This window comes from Falco biarmicus, chromosome 1 (assembly GCF_023638135.1).
Source record: "Falco biarmicus isolate bFalBia1 chromosome 1, bFalBia1.pri, whole genome shotgun sequence".
Taxonomy (NCBI): domain Eukaryota; kingdom Metazoa; phylum Chordata; class Aves; order Falconiformes; family Falconidae; genus Falco; species Falco biarmicus.
The window spans coordinates 31,901,900-31,921,300 of NC_079288.1; the positions used below are offsets into that span (position 1 = coordinate 31,901,900).

Consider the following 19,401-nt stretch of genomic DNA (forward strand, 5'->3'; position numbering starts at 1 on the left):
CGAAAGGAAAAGTGGAAAAAAAGAAGGAATGCTAACATATGCATGGCAGGATCGCAGGGAGGATGGACAGAGCAAGGAGTGCGTTATAGGTAAGAAAACGGAGCGATGGCTTTTGTTGATTAGGAGCACTGTTACTCAGAGCTCTGCAGCACTTCATCGGAGCGTGAAGCTGCACCCTGTACTTTCAACCAGGGAATTGAGGCACAGTGTGGTCATGTCCAAGCAATTTGTCTAAAGCTATACAGCACGACTGATTAACCCACATCTCCAGATTCTGCGATCTGCAAAAGCTGCTCTAGCATCCAGAATTCCTATTCCATAATTTTTTTTTGTTGCTGCACCAAGATTGAAGGGACATGACCCCACGTGCTGTACGGTATTTGAAATCACATACAAAACGCAGAACACAGGTCATACGGCTATGTAAAGCACCTAGATTTTCCATCAATATGCACTCATCTAGTAAGTTTTCACAAGCCAGTCAAGACTGAGTATTGTGGTGGGAAAATGACAAGAGTTCACTCCTGCCTAACCTAGTTCTCTGTCATTCAATAATTGCTCCTTACAAACTAGGCAAAACTTTTCATATAAAAGCATTTAAATGTGATTACTTCATTCTGTAGCTTCTCATTTGTCTGTCTAGAGTTCTCCAAACAGGCCAAAGTTTCAATCTTTTCTTTGTGAATGGCATCCTTCTCTTTGGTCACCTTCTCCACAGTCTGGAAAACATCTTCTGCCATTTTGGCAGCCTATATATATATAAAGGGGAGTGGGGAGGGGTGAGGGATAAAAAAAAAAAAAGTGTTACCAAAGGGACCTCTGAAAGCAAAAGATGAACCACAATACTTTATGCACAGCTCCATGGTTTGCCAGCTGCTTTCCAATTAAATAAGGACTTCAACTGGGAACTTATTTGCATTTTGAAGCTGCATAAAGTATAAAAATAAATGGACATGAGAAGATTCAATTCCATGCAGAAATAAGATCATAACCCCATGCTTGTATCACCACTGAGAAAGCCCCCATTTCTTCCTTTTTAATTTGTGGATTTCTAATTACCACCACTGTGATTGCTCTTTGACCTCTAAACCAATTTAGACATAGTAGTTCAATAGGTATTCACTTCCAACAGCCTGCTCTATTTTCAGAAAACATGAAATTTATAGAAAGCTGTTAAAAATTTGGAAAATAATTACAAATTAAATAGGAGATAAAGCCAATTATCACATTATTTCAGTGTTCGTCATTATGCCCTCATAAAAGGAAGTATTTCACAAGAATATTAAAATGCCTAGGTAGGCATAATACATTCCTATAGGATATCTTGATTCCAATTTGTAAGGAATTGTAAGGAATTTGTAAGGAATTGTTCCCCAAGAACCAATCTGTTTAAAACGCGCAGCAATGAAGTGCAGAGAAGAACCCGCTGGGTTAGTGCTCAGTATTAGTATAACCATACTCGATTGTTCAGCTATGGGTTTCAATACCTCAGTTTTTTGCGCTACTGTTTGGGCCTGGAGAATCTCAATTTCTTTTAGTTTCAAAGCCAGTTTGTTCACCTCCTCCTGCAGCATCTGAGTTTTGCCCTGAGACACCAGCAATTTGCCAGAGAGGTCACTATTAGTTTGTTCTAAAAGTGCTACTTCCTTGTGCAGTTTATAATAATCCTTGGAGAATTTCTCCTTCTCTTTTAGTATTTCTTCCTTAATGATGACCAGACTCTTCTGTTCAGCAAGCAGGCTGTCGTTTTCCTGAAGTAACTTTATCCTCTCCTTCTCTGTCACCTCCTGCCTGCGTTGAAGATCATCCAGCCTCTCAGAGACACAACTGTGCGCATCCTGGAGCTCTGCTTTTGATTTAGACAAGGATGCAAAGTCACTCCGCAGTCGCTCCACACTGGAAGCAAGCTGCTCTATCTCTGCACAGAGGGCTTCTTTTTCTTTCATTATTTCCAGCAGTTTACTTTCTGATTTTTCTTTCTCCTGAACTAAAAGTTCTTTCTCAGTCAGAAATACTTTATTTTTCTCTCTCAGCTCTTCCACCTCCTTCTCCAAGAAGCTGAGGTTGCTTTGAACTTCCGTATGCTCCAACAGAAATGATTCCTTCTCCAGCTTCCTAGCTTCCCTTTCTACCATTAAGTCTTCTTTCATAATTGCAATCTCCTCATTTAATTTCTGACACTTATCTTGCAGTTCATCCCTCTCTCTGGCCAGCAGTTCCCTATCGGAGGAACAGCTCTCCAGTGAAGATGACAGAAGCTGCTTGGCATGGGATACAGCAGCCAGTTCATTTTCTAATGTTCTTTTGGCATCCTGGGCCTCTTTCAGAAGATCTGAAAGGTCACATTTACAGGCCATTAGCTCTTGATTTTCTAGAGTCTTCTTACTTAATTCTTCCTTGAGGGCTTCTATTGAACCTTGGAGCATGGTATTCTCTTGGGCCAGAGCTCTCTTGGCTGAGATGTCCAGTTCACGTTCTTTCTTCATAGCAGAAACCGCATTTGCAAAAGACTTGCTTTCATCAAGAAGCTCTAAGTATTTGTTCTCCAATTCATGCTGCTCTTGGAGAAGAGCTTCATTGTGCTTTTCAAGTTGCAATGACTTAAGAAAAATGGATTCCTTTTCTAAATTCAATTCATTTATTTTCTCAGTAAAGACTCTCTCGGCAAGTACAGCATCTGCTGTGGCCTTAGCAAGCTTTTCAGTAATTGCTTTATTTTCATTTAAGAGTTGCACCCTTTCAGCCAGAAGCTTTTGTTCTGATGCAGAAAGAGCCTCTTTCTCTTGAAGTAACTGAATACGTTCAGAATTGGCTATCTCTCTTGAGGCTTTCGTTTCCTCAAGCTGACAAGAGAGACTAGCAAGGGAATCCTTCAGCTCCGTGTTGTCTTCCATCACTTTTTTAAGTTCTTTACGTTCCGTCTCTAGCTCTGTTTGCATCTCTTCTGTTCTCACTTTCAATGCTTGGTTTTCACTAACCGTACTGTCTAAACTCACACGCAGCTCTCCCATGCTCTTCAGGAGTGTCTCCTGCTCGCACTGCAGACTCTGACTTGTCTGCAATAGACTGCTCATTTCATTTTTTAAGGCGATATGTGCATTTTCAAGATCTGAGTGTTTACCTAGGGCTGAATCTCTCTCTGCTGTCAGAGCTGACACTTCTTGCAGGAGGTCTCTTTGGTCTCTTGCCAGGGCCTCACAAGAGCTTTCCAGCTTCTGAATAACATCATCTTTGCCTTTAACAACTGCATCTTTCTCTTCCAAAAGTTTCTTCTGGTAATTCTCCAGTTGTTCCCATTCCTTGATATGTTTCTGACATACCTCGTCCATGGTATCTTTGTCAGCTTGAAGTTCTTTCACCTGTTGGAGCAAAGCTGCCTCCGAAGACTGGAGAGCAGAATTTTCTTGGGTTATCTTCAGAAGGTCTGCCTGTGCTGCCTCTATTTCAGAGAGTAATTTGTTTCTCTCAGAAATTAGTGCTACCTTTTCTGTGCTTTCCTGCTGGCTTTTGGCCTCAGCTTCTTCCTTCTGCTTTAGGATTTTTTTATTTTCTGAATTGAGTTCTTCATTTATTGTCCAAAGTTCTTCTTGCTCTTGTTGTATAAATGAAATCTTTGATTCCAGTTCTAGAAGTTTTGATAACAAGGAATCTCTCTCTAATTTTAAAGTATTCCCCTCCTGTGCCAAAGTCTCTTTTTCTGATATCAAACCCCTCATCTTGTCTGACATTAGTTCAATTTCTTTTCTGGCTGATGCTAACACAGAGCTTAAGGACTAAAGAAATAAAGTTGGGGAGAAGGGAAAACAAAAATGAAGTCAAGCAGATAAATGAGAAACGTGGTTTAAGGACAAACAGAGCAATTGTAATTTAAGTTTTAAAAAAGTGTATACACTGACACACAGTCCCTAAGCGAACTCAACTGTTGACAGTCACCCTGGGTATTTCATTACGAAACACCCACCATCCACAGGAAAACTTTTCAGTGGTTAAATAATAATAATCATAAAAAAATTATCGTGATTTGAAGGTTCCTCCACACAAGATTTCATCTCGGTTTTAAAACTACTCTCAACAAATTTTCTGAATGTAAATTGTTCAGAAAGAAGAGCCACAGAATGATTTCATGCGAATTAAGTGATTAAAATGCAGGGAGTTACATTAATACTGAGTTTCAATTCTCAGATTCACCTCCTATAGATGATTCTCCTCATGATTCTGACAAAAATATGTTGTCATAACCCGTTTAATTCAAAACACCACATCAGTGGTGTATTTAGTTAACTTGTGTGCCAATTTATACACTTAATACTTTGCTAAAACGTAAACCAAAGACTACAGCAAATAACTAATGAGGGATGAAATCAAGCAGTGATGTCAAAAAAACAGGAGAAAAACATTACTAAAATCAAGCTACATACTAAATAGTTGCACGTAATATGGGATAATACATTTCAAGTATGAACAAAATTTCAGGTGGATAATCAACTTAAATGATATAGTTCACAACAGATTGTAAAATCCATGCATTTAAAAACCAAGAAAATCACATTAGGCTCCAATTGATTGATCTCTGAACATAAAATGTTAACATCAAAGAACCATATTTCACAGATCCTTGTGTGATCTAGCGCAGACCAGCAGTTAGTCCTGCATGCTTCTTGCCCCTAACCAATATTAATCTACCCTGGAAAAGTTAAAGAAACACTGCAAAAATCTGATTATGCAATGGTGAAGCCAAGTAAAAAGCAGTGATTCACTGAAACAGGAAGATTTAAACTTTAAATTACTTGCAGAGTAACAAAGTATACATACTTTGGCCTGTTCTGCTTGCTTTTTCAGCTCCTCAGCCTGTATTTCCAAGTCATTGTTTTTCTTTTGTGCAATTTTCAGTGCCTCTTCTGCATCCAGCAAGTTCTGCTTAAATCCTTTGATATCTGTGTCATGTTTAGCAATCATCTCAGAAGTTTCTTTTTCATACTTCGCCTGAAGCTCCTTATACTGATTTTGGCTAGTCTCAATTTGCTTTTTCTGGTAGAAGATAAAAACAATTGGAAGACAGTTAAAAGAAGCAGTGGTACAATATTCTGCACATAGTTAGCCAATGCTTTTAAAAGTTGTTCTTACCATGTCCGTTAGCTGATCCTGCATACTCTTCAGTTCTGCTTGATGAATCTTGAGAGCTTCTTGCTGACTCTGCTCAGCTTTCTGTGTTGTCTGCTCCACATTTTCCTGAAGCTGAACAGCCTTTTCATTTGCTTTTGTAAGCTCAAGTTGTATTTGCTCCAACTGCCTAGAAAGACCAAATAAAAGAACATTACTTTTTGCTGACAGCAAAACAAGCAGAGGTGAAAGCCTCTAAATTATGCCCAAGTTTTACACTCTGGCCAAGCATTTCAAATGAGAGTTTATTATTTCACATATGGAGAACGTTCTGCTAAACTACATATACATGAGTGAGACCGAGCACTTGCTCATGTGCAGAGCAACACAGCTGCCAGTTATTTTGCCCCCCGTCTGGGGTTTTGTAAAGGTAAAGAACAACAGTTCTACGTACTATTTTTATTTGAAACAAAACACATTTTCCCTTGCTAGACAAAAATGTGACCCAAGTCTTTTTTTATATATCCCAATAAACCACACTTATCAGGTAATCAAATAATTATGAAGCCCAATCACAAAACAGTAGATTATTTAAAAGGTCGTTTACTCTGGGCAATGAGAAGCATACAAATTTTGCAATTGCAAATGTTAGATGCTCTTCAAATCACTCTGAGGAGTTTTGATTAATGTAGTTTGATAGAGTAACTTCACTTGTCATATCAATGTGACACTCAGGAGCATCTTGTTCAGATATTTACAAAAAGATAAAGCAAGAAGCCGGAATTGCAGAATTAAAGGATTAATGTGAAAATGTTCTGACAACGATGGAATACCTTTCTTTTAACCGGAGCTCATCATTCATTTTCGTCAGCTGGGCAGAGCTGTCTCCTGAAGACTTCATGATCTCTGCAATATCATTTTCAAGTTTGGCTTTAGCTTCAATCAGTTGCTGTTCTCTCTCTTCTCGCTCTTTCAGTTTCTTCTCCATCACTGAACAAGACAAAGGTTGTTAGTCTAGTCGATTTAAGAGAAAAGGTATGCAAGGCAAGCTAGAAGATAGTAAAGAACTACAAAAAGAGCATTATTGATGCTGCAGAGTTTGGAAATTACCCCTTTAAAATTAAAAATTATGGTTGATTGAACTTTGAACTGTAGCAAAAGGTAAATAACTCTTCAGAAATAGTAAAAAAGCAACTAGTCAAGAAACCTTTCTTTCAGAAGTGATTCACTTAACTTTAGGCCATGAGAAGTGGATACAAATTCTACCGTATCAGAGGGTAATTAAGCAATATAATAAGAGAGGTATGCATACCTTGCAGGTGAGACAACTCACCAGCTATTTAGTAGAGCGGTGGAAGACAAACAGTGCAAGCAACATGAAGCTTCAGTGAAAAAATTACTCAGTCCATGGAAGGCAATACCACCAAGGGCAAGAGCAGCCCTTGGGATGACTCCCACAGTCCCAACAATGCTTTGCAGTGCTCGCTTACAGGGTGCATCATCATTCTTAATTTCTTCATGCATTGCTTTGAAATGGAAATGCACAACTAGAAAGATGCAGCAAGAGTCCCTCCTATGAGACAGGAAGGAGGAGATGACCAGGCTAACGTACGGTCTTTTTGGTGTCCTTAAAAAGAAATCCACTACCTATGGGCAAGGCTTCTGTGAAGTACCTATCTTACGTTTGTGATGCTTCAGTCTGGTCCTCAGGCCTTTGTCTGGTATCTGACCAGCACCACAGCATGCTTTTGTCGCAACATCAAACAAGAATTTAACTACTGATGTGGAATACACTCAGCAGAAAGTCTGCTGCCTTCCCGCGCAATGTATTGCCTTAACATTAGCATCACCTTGCTGGGTCACTACGCAGTGCCACAAAAGCTGTTTTCTGCCCAGAAAAAAGGCTTTCTTTTGAAGGCATCTGCATTTGTGAAAGCATTACATACTACAGTGTGGGGAGCTGAGCAGGAGGCATACAGAAGCAAAAAGCTGATGCATTTTGCAAAACATTCCATTTTATTAACTTCCTTACCAGTTAAACTAGACTTCAGCTGTTCCAGTTCTGAAGACAAGAGTGCAAACTGCTCTTCTTTTTGGTTTAGTTTTTTAATTGTTTCTATGCAAGTAAAATTTTGAAAACAAAGTTAGTAACTATTTAGATGCAGAGAATTCCACCTACTTGCAAGGTATATTACTCTTCAGAAGAGAGGTTGTAAGTAACCCTGTCCTTTCCATAGCTGCTGAAACCGCTGTACTGCCAGGTGTAAATTTGAAAGTGCATGACAAAACCCCTTTATTTTGCCACATTTGTTTTCTGCAGCTTTTTAGTTCTTCGTTTAGTTTAGTAGCAGACATACCTTGCATAGTTTGTTGAACGTTTTCTGCTTCATTAGCCGCACTAGTAAACTTTTCTTTCTGAAAAATGGATAAAAACCTAAGGTAAGGTTTGGCAATAGCAGTGTAATTCAACCACTGAATTTATATTAGGTATTTTTCAACTACAAAATAGAACAGTCTTCATGCCTACCATAAATAGATCTGAAGTTTTTAAATTACAGTTTAGCATAGATACATTCAGCCACTTAAAGCAAGATTTTTCCCTTGCCTTGATTACAAGCAAATCCCTAAACATTCAAAGTAACTTCTCCATCACCAAGAACAGCAGGAGAACTGCAGCCAGAGAATCCAGTGTAGGAGATGTGATTTCTGGGTTTCAGTGCAAGAAGCTACCCACGCTGCTCACAGGCTGCACAGTGGGCATCTGCAACCCTGTGATCAACCTCATACCAGTATTTTCCAGTTTTACCAGCAGGACGAGATGCTAGACAGTGAAGAAACGGGAGGATATTGAGGAAGATAAGCAAGACTCTTCCACCAACTTAAAATATTTACTATGGCCGTGGAAAGAGATTATGGCAGGGACAGCAAAACCTAAAAGCACATCTTTTTGTTACTAACTCTGATGTAGTTCCTCAGGAAAATCCCACCCAACTACAGAATACTTGCAAATATTTGCAAAATGAGAAATCAGACGACAAATGTCTTCAAAAACCATTTGTAAGGCGTGTACAGCCAGCACGAATTTGTGCAACAGTTACAAGAAAGAGCCACATGTTCCTTAATGAGTAGTCTCACAGTGCTTTTGGTTTAATATTTTATCTGAAATCCATAAATAGATGAGTTCTACTTAGATAAAACACCTGCCAACACAGAACACAGGTGAAATGCTCTTTTCATTCCGAGATAGATCCTGTTAGTCACAAACCCTTGCCATCTTTTCATGAATAAAACAGCTTTGGAAGATGTTGCTCAGAGTTGATCCACAGATTTCAATTACATTCTCACCATGAAAACCAAAATCCAAAGGATAAAGTCAAAATTTTTGAGTATTACTCACCATAACTTGAAGTTCCTTTTCCAAAGAATCTTTAACTTGATTTACTGCACTCAAGTTTTTCTCAAGGTCAAGAAGCTTTTGCTCTTTGCCCTGCAGTTCTTTGGCCAGATTACTAGCCTAACAAAGATGATGAAATGGAGTAAAATAAAATTACAAACATGAATGAAAAAATAGGGAAATTAAAAGGCGAATCTGAAAGAAATAACTGGAATATTAAAATCACTGTAAGATTAAAAAAAATGAAGAAAAAAATGTGTGATGTGTTAGCTGAGTGAAGCTGATTTCCACTGATGACGACATACATCACGGTACTAACTACATCTTGGAATATATCTGAAATCATCGAAATTTAGCTCTCTTGGAATTAATGGTGGAAACATTATTTAATGGCAGATATTTTTGAGTACATTCAAAATTTCAAAACAAAGTTACAGCATCAGTTGAATTAGTAGGTTTAGGCGTTTATTGTTTTAATTTTAACTGATTAATTTAGCATTTATGCTTCAACTGGCTATTCAGACCAATGCACATAGAGGGATATAATTTTTCAATTACATTTATATTTCAATATAATTCTCCGTACCACACCCAGGGGTAGTGCAGAAACCCAGCGTGACCTCAAAAATCGAGTCAAAGGTCTCCAAACCATCTGTGAAGGGTTTATGAAAGCTATTTCCAGTTACCTTCTCACCGCTCTTAGAATTAGAGCTCTAGCTTGTCAGGTCATGCATAGACTGGGGAGGTGGGACAACCCCTACAATGAAATGATATCTTAACACTTCTATTCCTAGCTGCAGTGGTGGAACAACTTTCAAGTACTGAATGCCATGCTGTCAATTTAAAAGACAGATGTCATCCAAACCCAAGAAAAATCTTGGTAAGATACATCACATTGCAGTCTGTGCTCCAAAAATGCTGTGATGCAGCGCCTAACACCACCACTGCATACCCTTGTCTTAAAGAAAAGTTCCACCCAGATCATTTTTGCTTTCTTTTGGTTTTAATAGCCTCTTCCATCTTCTTGTTTGACAAGAGGCAAGGTAGTGAAGGTACAGAGGAAACATTTCCCCCATGAGCCCCAAGTTGCTTTACCTGAATACCTCTATCACCAAAGGTTAAAATCTTAAAATGTGTGGATTCTTCTCCCAAATAAGCCAAACCAACTTTTCCATAACACAATGCTTTCGGCACAGGCATGCCGAAGCCTGCAGTAAGGAAGTGCAGAAGATTTGTTTTTCTTTTTGCTTAGTGGTGCAGACCAAGCACTAAAAACCTGCTTTCTCTAAACCTCCTCAGATGTTACTAAGATTCAATCAAACTAGTTTGTTCTGTGATGTATTTGCCATAGCAGATTAGAACAGTACAAATGCAAAATAAAAGCAAAGTAAAAATAAAAGGATGGATGTTGATACAAACCTTGCTACTTCCATCAACCTTTTCAGTCTCTAAATTCTGAATTTGTTTCTCAGCTGCCTCAAGCTGCTTGCTAAGTTTCTGGATTTCCAATTTACCTTCAGAATTGGCTTTCTGAAGTGCAGCAAGGTCCAAAAGCTTTTCTTCAGCAGCTTTGATCTGTGGTGTAAGACTATCAATAACTTTGGTTTGTTCATTGTACTTGGCTTGCAGTACCTCTAGCTCCTTTACCTTTATCTCAGCTTCCTGTAATTTGTTTAAAGTGTCTTCCATTTCTACTAGATGCTGATCTTCCACACTTTCCAGTTTGGTCTTCAGACTTTCCAGGCTTTGCTCCTTCTCCTCTGTGACCGCCAACAGTTTTGCTTTCAGCGATTCGATCTCTTTCAAATGATGAGATTTTTCATTTTCCTGCTTCAGTTTTAAATTTGACATTTCATTTTCATAGTCTAATTTAATCTTCTCAATCTGAGTCTTTAACTCTGCAAATTCTGCTGTCTGAGCCCCTACACCTTTGCTGAAAGAAACTTTTAGCTCTTCCATTGCTTGCTGATGGGAGGCAATTGCAGATTCCAGCTTTGATTTCCACAGCTCTATGACATCCGAGTTCTCCTTGTTGGCATGATCCAGCTTAGTTTTCAAGGATTCATTTTCTTTTGCCATTCTCTCATTTGAAGCTGAAAGTGACTTGATCTCTTTCTGCAAGGCTTCTTCGCTAATTCCAAACTTCTCTTTTAGTGAATTCATCTCGTTCTGATGTTCTTTGCTAATTGCTGCCATTCTTTCTTGCAAAGAACTTATTTCTTGTAACAATGACAGAGAAGTGTCCACATCATCAATGTGTTTACTAGACTCTAATCTCCCTCGAAGCTCAGCTACTTCTTTCACCCGCAATGCTAGATCTCTTTCTAGTTCCATGATGCGAGATTTTTCAGATACCGTGGCCACCTATGGTTAACAGCGTTTTAAGGAAAGAAGAAAGATTATAAAAGATAAGTTTCATCCAAAGACACTTAGGCCTCACTGAAAAGAAACCACCATGTGTTGCAAACTAACATCATTAGTGTATTCTTACCAGCATTTTGGATTAGAATACCTTTGAATTTCTCTGTGAACTCCGATTTCTAGGGAAATTTTGAACCAGCCTTAAGAAAAAGCAGATGATTTTACACAGAAGGCTGTGAAACAAGGCCAACTATTGTTTCCCTTCTGGATAAACTACTGCTTTAAAAAAAGGAAAAATGTCCACATCTTTGTATTACATGCATATCATACTCTCTAAAGGTGGAATTTAGTTAAATGCATTTTTCTGAGGTTGTCTGGAAATAACAACTTGTTTTAAACAGCTTACAGACTATGCTTATATATATTACCAGTGTTTAACAAAATGTTTCTCAGAACCATTTTAAAGAAGGCTGGGAAAGAACAGAGAACCCCGAGGTCTTTATTTGTTAAAATAATTGCTTCCAAATTAATTTCATGCCAGCTATGAAACTGTCAGAGAAAAATATAAACACGTTTTTCACCTACAAATCCTTAGAAACTCCTGCTACATCCACTCCATCGTTCTCTGTGAAAAAGCGTCCTCACATTATCTGAGCTTTTCACCCACTATTGAAGCAGCTTGTGGTAGCGAAAAGCGTGCAGAGCTACCTCAATAATTTCTAATTAGGAAGTTACTGTTTCAGCCTCCTTACTATACCAACATCCTGGAAAAGATATTACTTACCTGCAATTGCTCTTTAAAAGTACTTATTATAGAGTACGTTCTTGGGTTTATAATATTCGTCCTACCACAACTTCACGAAAAGCTCCATGTGTGAGCATGAATATAGATCTCTATATAACTATCCTTAAGAATCGACATCTGCTGAGCTTCTGACTTGGGACAAAGTATGTCCAGTAATATTTTGGCAGGCTACAGTATTACGAATGCAACAGGGATATCCATGAAAAGATTACATCATGGGTGGAAAAAATACCTAAAAAGCCACTGCAAAGCATGATTTAGCAAAGTAAGTAGTACAACAACTACTTAAGACCTCAGAAACCAAGTCTCAAATACTAAATTTGTGTTAAAAGCACTGGCACCGTCAATCTTACTTTTTTGGGATTCAATGAACTTTGCTACTTCTAAAATGAACGACTGAACATTCCTTTGTGTCAATTCACAGTCCCATTTGCTAGTTTTGACTTCAAGTTTTAAGACATCTTACCTGAATTCTTCTGAAGAAATGAGTATATATACACAGGCATACACACACACACAACACTGAAGCTCAAAATTAATGCTAATTTTTAGTGTTCCAGCTATATCTATAGCAGGTACTGATCGTGGCAGGAGCAAGGATCTGTTTCAGCATGTGTTATACCCAGCAGACTGTGTCATCAGAAATCTTCCACAATACAAATCAGTCTTGTTATTCAAATAGTGAAAACCATTACCCTAGTGTCTTCTAACTCCCTCTGGAGTTTGTCAGCTTTGGTCTTTTCAAAGAGCAGGCTCTGTTCAAGCTCCTTAATGCGGGCATGCTCCAGTTTGGTCTGCGTCTGTTAGTAAAAAGGGAAAGGAAGAGAACACAACGGTGCCACCATCACATGCCAGCACAAGAGGAGGGAGCCACATGCAGGCCGTGCTGCCAGATTCTTCTACCAATGATGAGCAGAGAAGATGCAGTGGATAAAATGAACAGGGAAATGCTATGGATGAGAAAGATGGACTGAAAGTGTAAATGGACATGTAAAAAAAAAAAAATTAAAAATGTAAAAAAAAAAATCACAAACGAAGAAATACGAACAAAAAAGTTTCATGCAGCCGAGTAGAAGTTATTTATCAGTACATGAAGTTTTCAGCACAAATTAGAATAGTTATGTAAAAAAATACATATGTGTATATATCTCTATACCTGTTCTGATAGGATGATAAGACCCTTTCCTTGTCATCCCGCTAACTTTTTTCTTTAATGCATTTGGCTTATTTTAGAAGTTATTCAGTTATTAACCAGGGGACAAAAATTCATCACTGAAGCTCATGTGACAAATCAAAACTTTTTGTTTTTTTTTTAATAGTAGCTGTACCTCAAGTCTCAGCCATAAAAATCCTTCTGGCCAAGACCTGGGAACATTAAGGTTCATTTGTCACTATGGTATGAATTATTTGAATAGAAACAGAAAGAGAATGGTTGTCTATAATTGCAGAACCCTCCTAGGTTTTCCCCCTCCTCCTCTTTCAGGAAGGAAGCAAGCAACAAGTAAGATTCCCCAAAACCAGGCAAAAAAGCAAATCGGTCTGGTTTCTCTATAGTTACTGAAGTCTAAATACATTGAACAAGAGGTGGAAGTAAGGAGAAAAAAAAAAAAAAATCTTTGTAATTCTAACAAGTTCCTAAAGAGCAGCAGGAAGCAGATGAAACTAAGTGAGCAGGCACCTCCTGCCTTTTGCTTACAAACAGGCAGATTTTTTAGCAAGAACACAGAATATTGGATATTCTGGCTTGATACCCAGATACCCCCAGAGGGCCCACAAGAGAGCTTGAAGTTTGAGAGATGCAGGTGAAGTCCAGCAGCTAGTTCAAGTCTGACCTGCCCCTCTGAAGGGCGGAAGAAAAATGGAAAAAGAAATATAGAGGTAGGAACCAGGTGCCCTGCCTATTTCTGAAGTGCTGAGATTTTACTATTGGATCAACCTTGACAGGTCGCTGTTAGGATAAATTTACTACAAACCAAACTAAAAGGATTATGAAAGTCTATTGCTGCTTCATAGTGTCTTTTCCAAAAAGAGCAGCTTTCCAGGGTTTGGCCACATTGAGAGTAAGGTGGATGTCCAGAAGAAAACCGAATGAAGTCGAAGATGTGTTTATTAACCGAAGAAGTTGCAACCATCAATCCTGATGAAAGTTTACACAGCTTAACCACCACAGTTAATCTACTGCGGAACAAAGTAACACAGTTAGCCCCCAAGCTCTACAAACTACTATAAAGAGAAGAGAGAACTGCAAGGTGGACAGCCACCCATTGAACACCAGATTGAAAGAATCTGAGAAGGCAGGAAGACACATGAATAATTCTGAAGCCACACTGCTGCCAAAGCCACAGCGCAGCAGTGCGTGCACAGCTGGCAGGACGCTGCTGCCTCTCTGATCTTTGTAATATGATATTTAAAAATCCCTACAGAACTGTGTTATTTATAGAGTGCCAAGCTGATTAGAACTGCCTCCAAATCAGCCGCAGCAGTTAAAGATCTTACGTAGTCTCTGCAGAGCAAGTGGGATGGGGATGAGCCTCTTGTTTTGCTTCAGGCCTGTTCTCCTCCAAACACAGTATTGCTTTGACAGCATAAAGTTATCTTCTTCCCCAAAAGCATCCAGACATCTGGCAGTTTCATTTTTTTGAAACATTTTTCCATGAAGAATGGCTGTGAAAAGTTGGCTACTTTACTATGTAGTTAGTAGGTCCAAAACACTAAAATCCATGAACACTAAAAGTTGCTTCTTAGATTTGTCTTTTTTTTTTTTTTTTTAAATTCCAAAGCAGATTTGTTTCTCTATCAGCGGAAGATCTTCAGTGTATATGGGGAATAAAACCCCCACGAGAACACAGATCACTGGTTTTGCCTCCCACAGCCTTTGAAACTGGAACTAAATATTCTAAGACAAATAATATTTTGTAAGTGGCTACAATTCAGTCCCCTCTCTGAGACAGGTTAGTATTAGTTCTGATCCACAACAAAACTGCAAGACTGAAAAGTAATCTATTTTTAAAAATCAAATATTCATACCTTCCTTGCTCTAATTCACCAAAGGGAGCTATTAAAACCCAAGAAACCCCAAACCTGAGAGTTGCAGAATTCTCCCTGCATGACTTTGCAAAATATGCTATCTTTTTCAGGATAAATTTTTCTATATTACATAAAATGCAAAACACTTTGATCTTTAATTTTATAGACATTGCTCTACTACTGCAAAGATTAGATATACCATCTGATTCCTGAGGTTTTTTTAATCCCATCTCATATATTACAAAGGGAAATAAGTTTAAATCCTACCAAAATGGAAATAAAAGATTAAAAAAACCCCAAAACCTCCGGAGATCTTTGCTGGACACCTTTTTCCCCATTTAGGGCAAGACAGATTATCCTTTAAAGAAGTCTGATTTCCAACGGACAGGCTCCAGTTTCCCTGAGGTAAAAATCACAGCAAAATTTTGATTCACTCAAATTTCTCTCCCGATCATCTATAGAGAAATGTCTAAATGATTATGTTTTTCTTTGAGGAAACCCAGAGCACAGTAAACAGAGAAGAGCAGAGAGAACTACAAAAAGAAGAAAAGAATTTGATTGCAAACCTTAACTCAGATGGAAAAGAAAAACAGAAAAGAAAAAAAAAACACCACAAACCCAACCAAAAGTCCAAAAAACAAAAGAAGCATCTTCACCTTCTCCAAAGCTTTGCAGCTGATTAAGTGACATGGAAACTGGACGAGACTTACTTTGCCTTGAACCTTACAGAATTCCACTCAAATAAACTTCAGAGACCAGTCATCAGCTATTTTCAGCACTTGTGTACTCTATCTCCTCTTTCATTTCCAAATAAACCTTACTGTTAAGTTCTCCATCTATAGGGCAAATGGAAATTGTGCTGAAGCCATAAATGCTGATAATTAGTTCTAGGATAGGGGCGAGATGACCTTCAGTTCCTTCGTGCTGGGATAACAATCACAGGACACCACGGAGATGACGAGGCATTAGCCTAAAAACTAAGTGCTCACCCACTTCTCTCCTTTACAGAGTGAAGATGTCCGTTTTTTTATGGAAAAAATCAAGAATAGGGAAATCGGGAGTAAAGATAGGATTAAACAAGGAGTGCACAAAACAAGAGAAAGGAAGGGCACATGCAGATTTACTTCTAACACACCGTGAGCCTGATTGGAAGCCTAGAGGAGACCCCAGATCGCTGAAGTAGCTTCGCAAAAGGGACACCTAAGAATGCACAGCAGGAAACCAGTTTTAGTCTCAAGAACTTCCTATCTCGGCTGGGGACGCAGCAGAGGAGGGAGCCTGGGATAAACCTTCCTGAGTCCAACCGAAGAGAGGGCTTTTAAATTCCGCTATTTGGAGCTACGGAACCAAGAGGGCTGCTTAAACATCTTGTACGGCAGTTTCTGTTACCCAGTACCATATATTTTCCCTACGTAATTCAAAGAGAAGCTACAGGAAGATGCAGTAAAATCAGACAGCTTTGCACACAAATTCTTCAGGTGTTTTAATCACCTCTCCCCTTAGCATTTCATGCTAAAAAACCAAGACAAATAAGGGGAGGTGGGGAACATACCGATTCTTTTTCCTCAGAAAAATTCATCGGCTAATTGCATACTGCATCTATTGAACAGCAGCAGGAGCTTGTAGGAAAGCATGTGGGATTTTGTGAAGAAAGCAATTAAAATCCTACATTTAAATGAAAGACATTTCCAGATCCTGGACAGTCATTTCCTACAAGCTCCTATACTCTTCGATTAGTTGCCAAGGTTTTGACCCTACAGAATTCTCATGACACATTCGCCCTCTCTTCAGTTAATGGGGATTACAACGTTTAGTCATGACACACATTCTTTTCAATAAATGTTGTAATTGCTCTGAAAGCAACATGCATACAAATACTAGAGTCAATGTTTCAATAACAGATTATGCAGTTAGTGAATAAGTATAAGCATTTTCTGCACACAATCTGTTAACATGGGATGTCTCTGCACATTTAAGTGCCCTCTTACATTTTCTGGGTCTTCCGAAATCTGCCTCTTTCGCTATCAGTAAAATTAAAAAACAAACAAACAAAAATATTTCACCTGCAGACTTAGCACTATCATTCCAACACAAACAACAGGATACATTTCATTATCTTGAATTCAGTTTAAACTCTTGAAGTTATGCAGCTTGACAAACCAGTTTTTAAGATGGTTTGCCATGGTTATTGACTGATTTAACAAAAAACAAAAAATTAAAATTTTCCATGGACTAAACAATAAAAGAAGCATTCTATAAAGAGTCTAAATAGGTATCTTAAAATGAATGAAAGACTAAAATAAAAAAAATGTTATATGAAATGAGTAATTTTCATAAGGCTAGCACTTTAATCATAAATGGTTCACAGGAACACAGTTTGTACTTTACGCTGTGCAAGAAATTCCAATATTTTCTGATCAGACAGAGTAGAACTAAAAAGCATCTTGCTTTTTCATTTGAAATTTGGTATAAAAACTGGCGGTGCTCAAATAGCTGAGAGTAATCCTTCATTAAATATTTTCTATTCTGATTGTCTAGTAACATACTGGTTTTAGCCCAGTATTATAGGTATACAAACAGTAGAAAGATGAAAATTGCACACAATTGCTATTTAGATTTTGTGTGCAGTAACTCTCAGGACAAAACATTCTTTGTTATCAATCTTCCCTTAGGAAAGCACAGGGATTATTCAAAAAATTGATCTAAGAAAAACAGGTCTAGGCTTCAATATGAATTTTCAAAGGCATAAATATTAACTTGCAATTTCGTAACTTCAAAATGCTTTTTTGTTGGAGGTTACTTTTAATATCAAAAGGTAGAATTTTCTATTAATTAATTTAATTACTCTAAACAACAACAGCCACTCCACAGTACAACCCCTTGGCTAAGGTGTGTAACCGAATTAAGGGTGCAATCCTGTAGTTTCAGGACGATCACCTTACTCAAGGACTGCAGAACTGGGAATCACTTTCATGTGCTTTGCATATGCTTGGACTGCATCTATTAATCATTCCTGCCCTTCTCTCCTAGAGAACGGTACACTTAATCTGAACTGATTGCATTTCTGTGTCCTACTATAGACCCTGTTTACAAAGCTGGAGATATTTTACCTCTAGGTCTCCTTTGGTAATGGATTCTTCTTCCACACGGAACTGAAGGTCTTCAACTTTCCTGTGGGGACAATGCATTAAAATTCAGGTAAAGAAAATGCTTTCAAGCTCACTTTTCAGTGGAAATCAAAACTACAGTGACATCATTCTGATTGCACCGTGCCAGAAACACGAAGGAGAAATCTCTCACAGGAAGCATCAGAGAGAAGGAAAGCCACTGACTAAAACACAGCCACTGACAAAGGCAGGCATCAGTCTTCCCGCAGCTCTATAAAGTATTTTGTTGTGTTTTCTGATGAGTTAAAAAGAAAATCTTTTTTCAGTCATCATTGATTCTCTCGCTCTTTCACCCTTCTGCATGCCATCAAAAGATGGGACCTAAACGAACAGTTGGATTTCACATTCTGTATATTCTACCATTCACTAAGAAATAGCCAGCAAACTTTGGACACATCCGATATACCCACGAACCTTCTAGAAGTGCGCTGGTCAACTTGCATCGAAACTGTAGCATAAACAAACATATGTTAGGTGTCAAGATGAACTGTAAGATGCGGAAGGGGAGTGCAAGCAAGAACATTGACTTGCCTTGTGTGGAAAAATGACTACAGCTATAACATTAAGGAAATTTTAGGGTAAAACCACAGCTGCTACTTCCAGGGTGGACTGTGGTTGGTACACATGGAATCTACTCTCCAGTAGCTCCCCAGGCCACAGAACCTGCAACCTCAGCACGTGCTAAGAGGAAGGAGCAAGCTGGAGACCCAGCAGCCAGGCTCCATTGTAGTCCCTGCAGTAAGGGGAACTTGATGGTACCATGTGCTGTCCGGTAACCTGGACAGTAGCTGCTGAACAGGGAAGATAAGGGAAGATGTCGGCTGTTGAAGCAGCAACTGTGGTGAAATAGCCTTCCTCAGATGAACTTTGCTCATTGTAATTTCATTGTAATATCAAAGCACACCTCCAACCCAAAGCTACCCACCTCCAGGGTATGGCCACCCCTCACTGAGTACGCGCTTTACTGACTGTACCCTTAAAGGTAAAGCGAGAGAATTCTACATCTATCAATAACAAAAGTACGTATGACTGGAGTCACTCAAGTTTCACCTAGAAGTAAAGAAATAATAGAATAGTAAGTTGGGAAAGGGAGAAGTTAGGGAAGACTCCATCGTAACTGCTGGGATCAGTCAATGGGCTGAGCCCATCTTCTCCCCCACAGGGATGCCTACCAGTTAAGACCCATACTCAATATGCACTTAATTATTAACCCCAGCTGGCTTTCATTAGTGCTTAGAAGATTTTTTGTGTGTACTACATCACGCTTGTTCTTGCAGTCTGTGTACTTGTCCTGGTTTCTGCTGGAAGAGTTAATTTTCTTGGTGGCTAGTGCAGTGCTGCATTTTGGATCTGGTGCGGGAACAGTGGGGTTGGGGACTTTTTGGTTTCTGGGGCTTGCCAGTGGGAGGGCTGGAGTGGCCCGGGAAATGGGGAGGGGACACAGCCACGACAGCTGACCTGAACTAGCCAAAGGGTCTAGTACCATACGGTCTTCCATACCACGGGACATCACGCTCGGTACATAAACTGGGGCGGGTTGGCTGGGG

The 19,401-nt window shown here is 38.9% G+C and overlaps 1 protein-coding gene across 12 annotated transcripts in view; it reads right to left on the reverse strand.

The window, feature by feature from the left end:
- Positions 1-19,401, reverse strand: part of CLIP1 (CAP-Gly domain containing linker protein 1) — an 81,427-nt gene that overhangs the window by 19,191 nt on the left and 42,835 nt on the right. For 9 of the 12 annotated variants that reach the window (XR_008819772.1, XM_056326216.1, XM_056326218.1 and 6 more), the window contains 10 exons: positions 17,798-17,858; positions 12,356-12,460; positions 9,914-10,858; positions 8,498-8,614; positions 7,458-7,515; positions 7,133-7,216; positions 5,934-6,090; positions 5,125-5,290; positions 4,813-5,028; positions 612-749 (listed from right to left, as the gene is read on the reverse strand). Coding sequence is in view for 11 of the 12 variants with exons in the window: in XM_056326216.1 (XP_056182191.1) it covers positions 612-749; positions 4,813-5,028; positions 5,125-5,290; positions 5,934-6,090; positions 7,133-7,216; positions 7,458-7,515; positions 8,498-8,614; positions 9,914-10,858; positions 12,356-12,460; positions 17,798-17,858 (2,047 nt within the window). In the remaining variant the exon portion in view is untranslated. Of the gene's footprint in view, positions 1-611; positions 750-4,812; positions 5,029-5,124; positions 5,291-5,933; positions 6,091-7,132; positions 7,217-7,457; positions 7,516-8,497; positions 8,615-9,913; positions 10,859-12,355; positions 12,461-16,675; positions 16,709-17,797; positions 17,859-19,401 lie in introns of all 12 variants that reach the window. The other 3 variants (XM_056326247.1, XM_056326243.1, XM_056326246.1) reach the window with 3 other exon arrangements.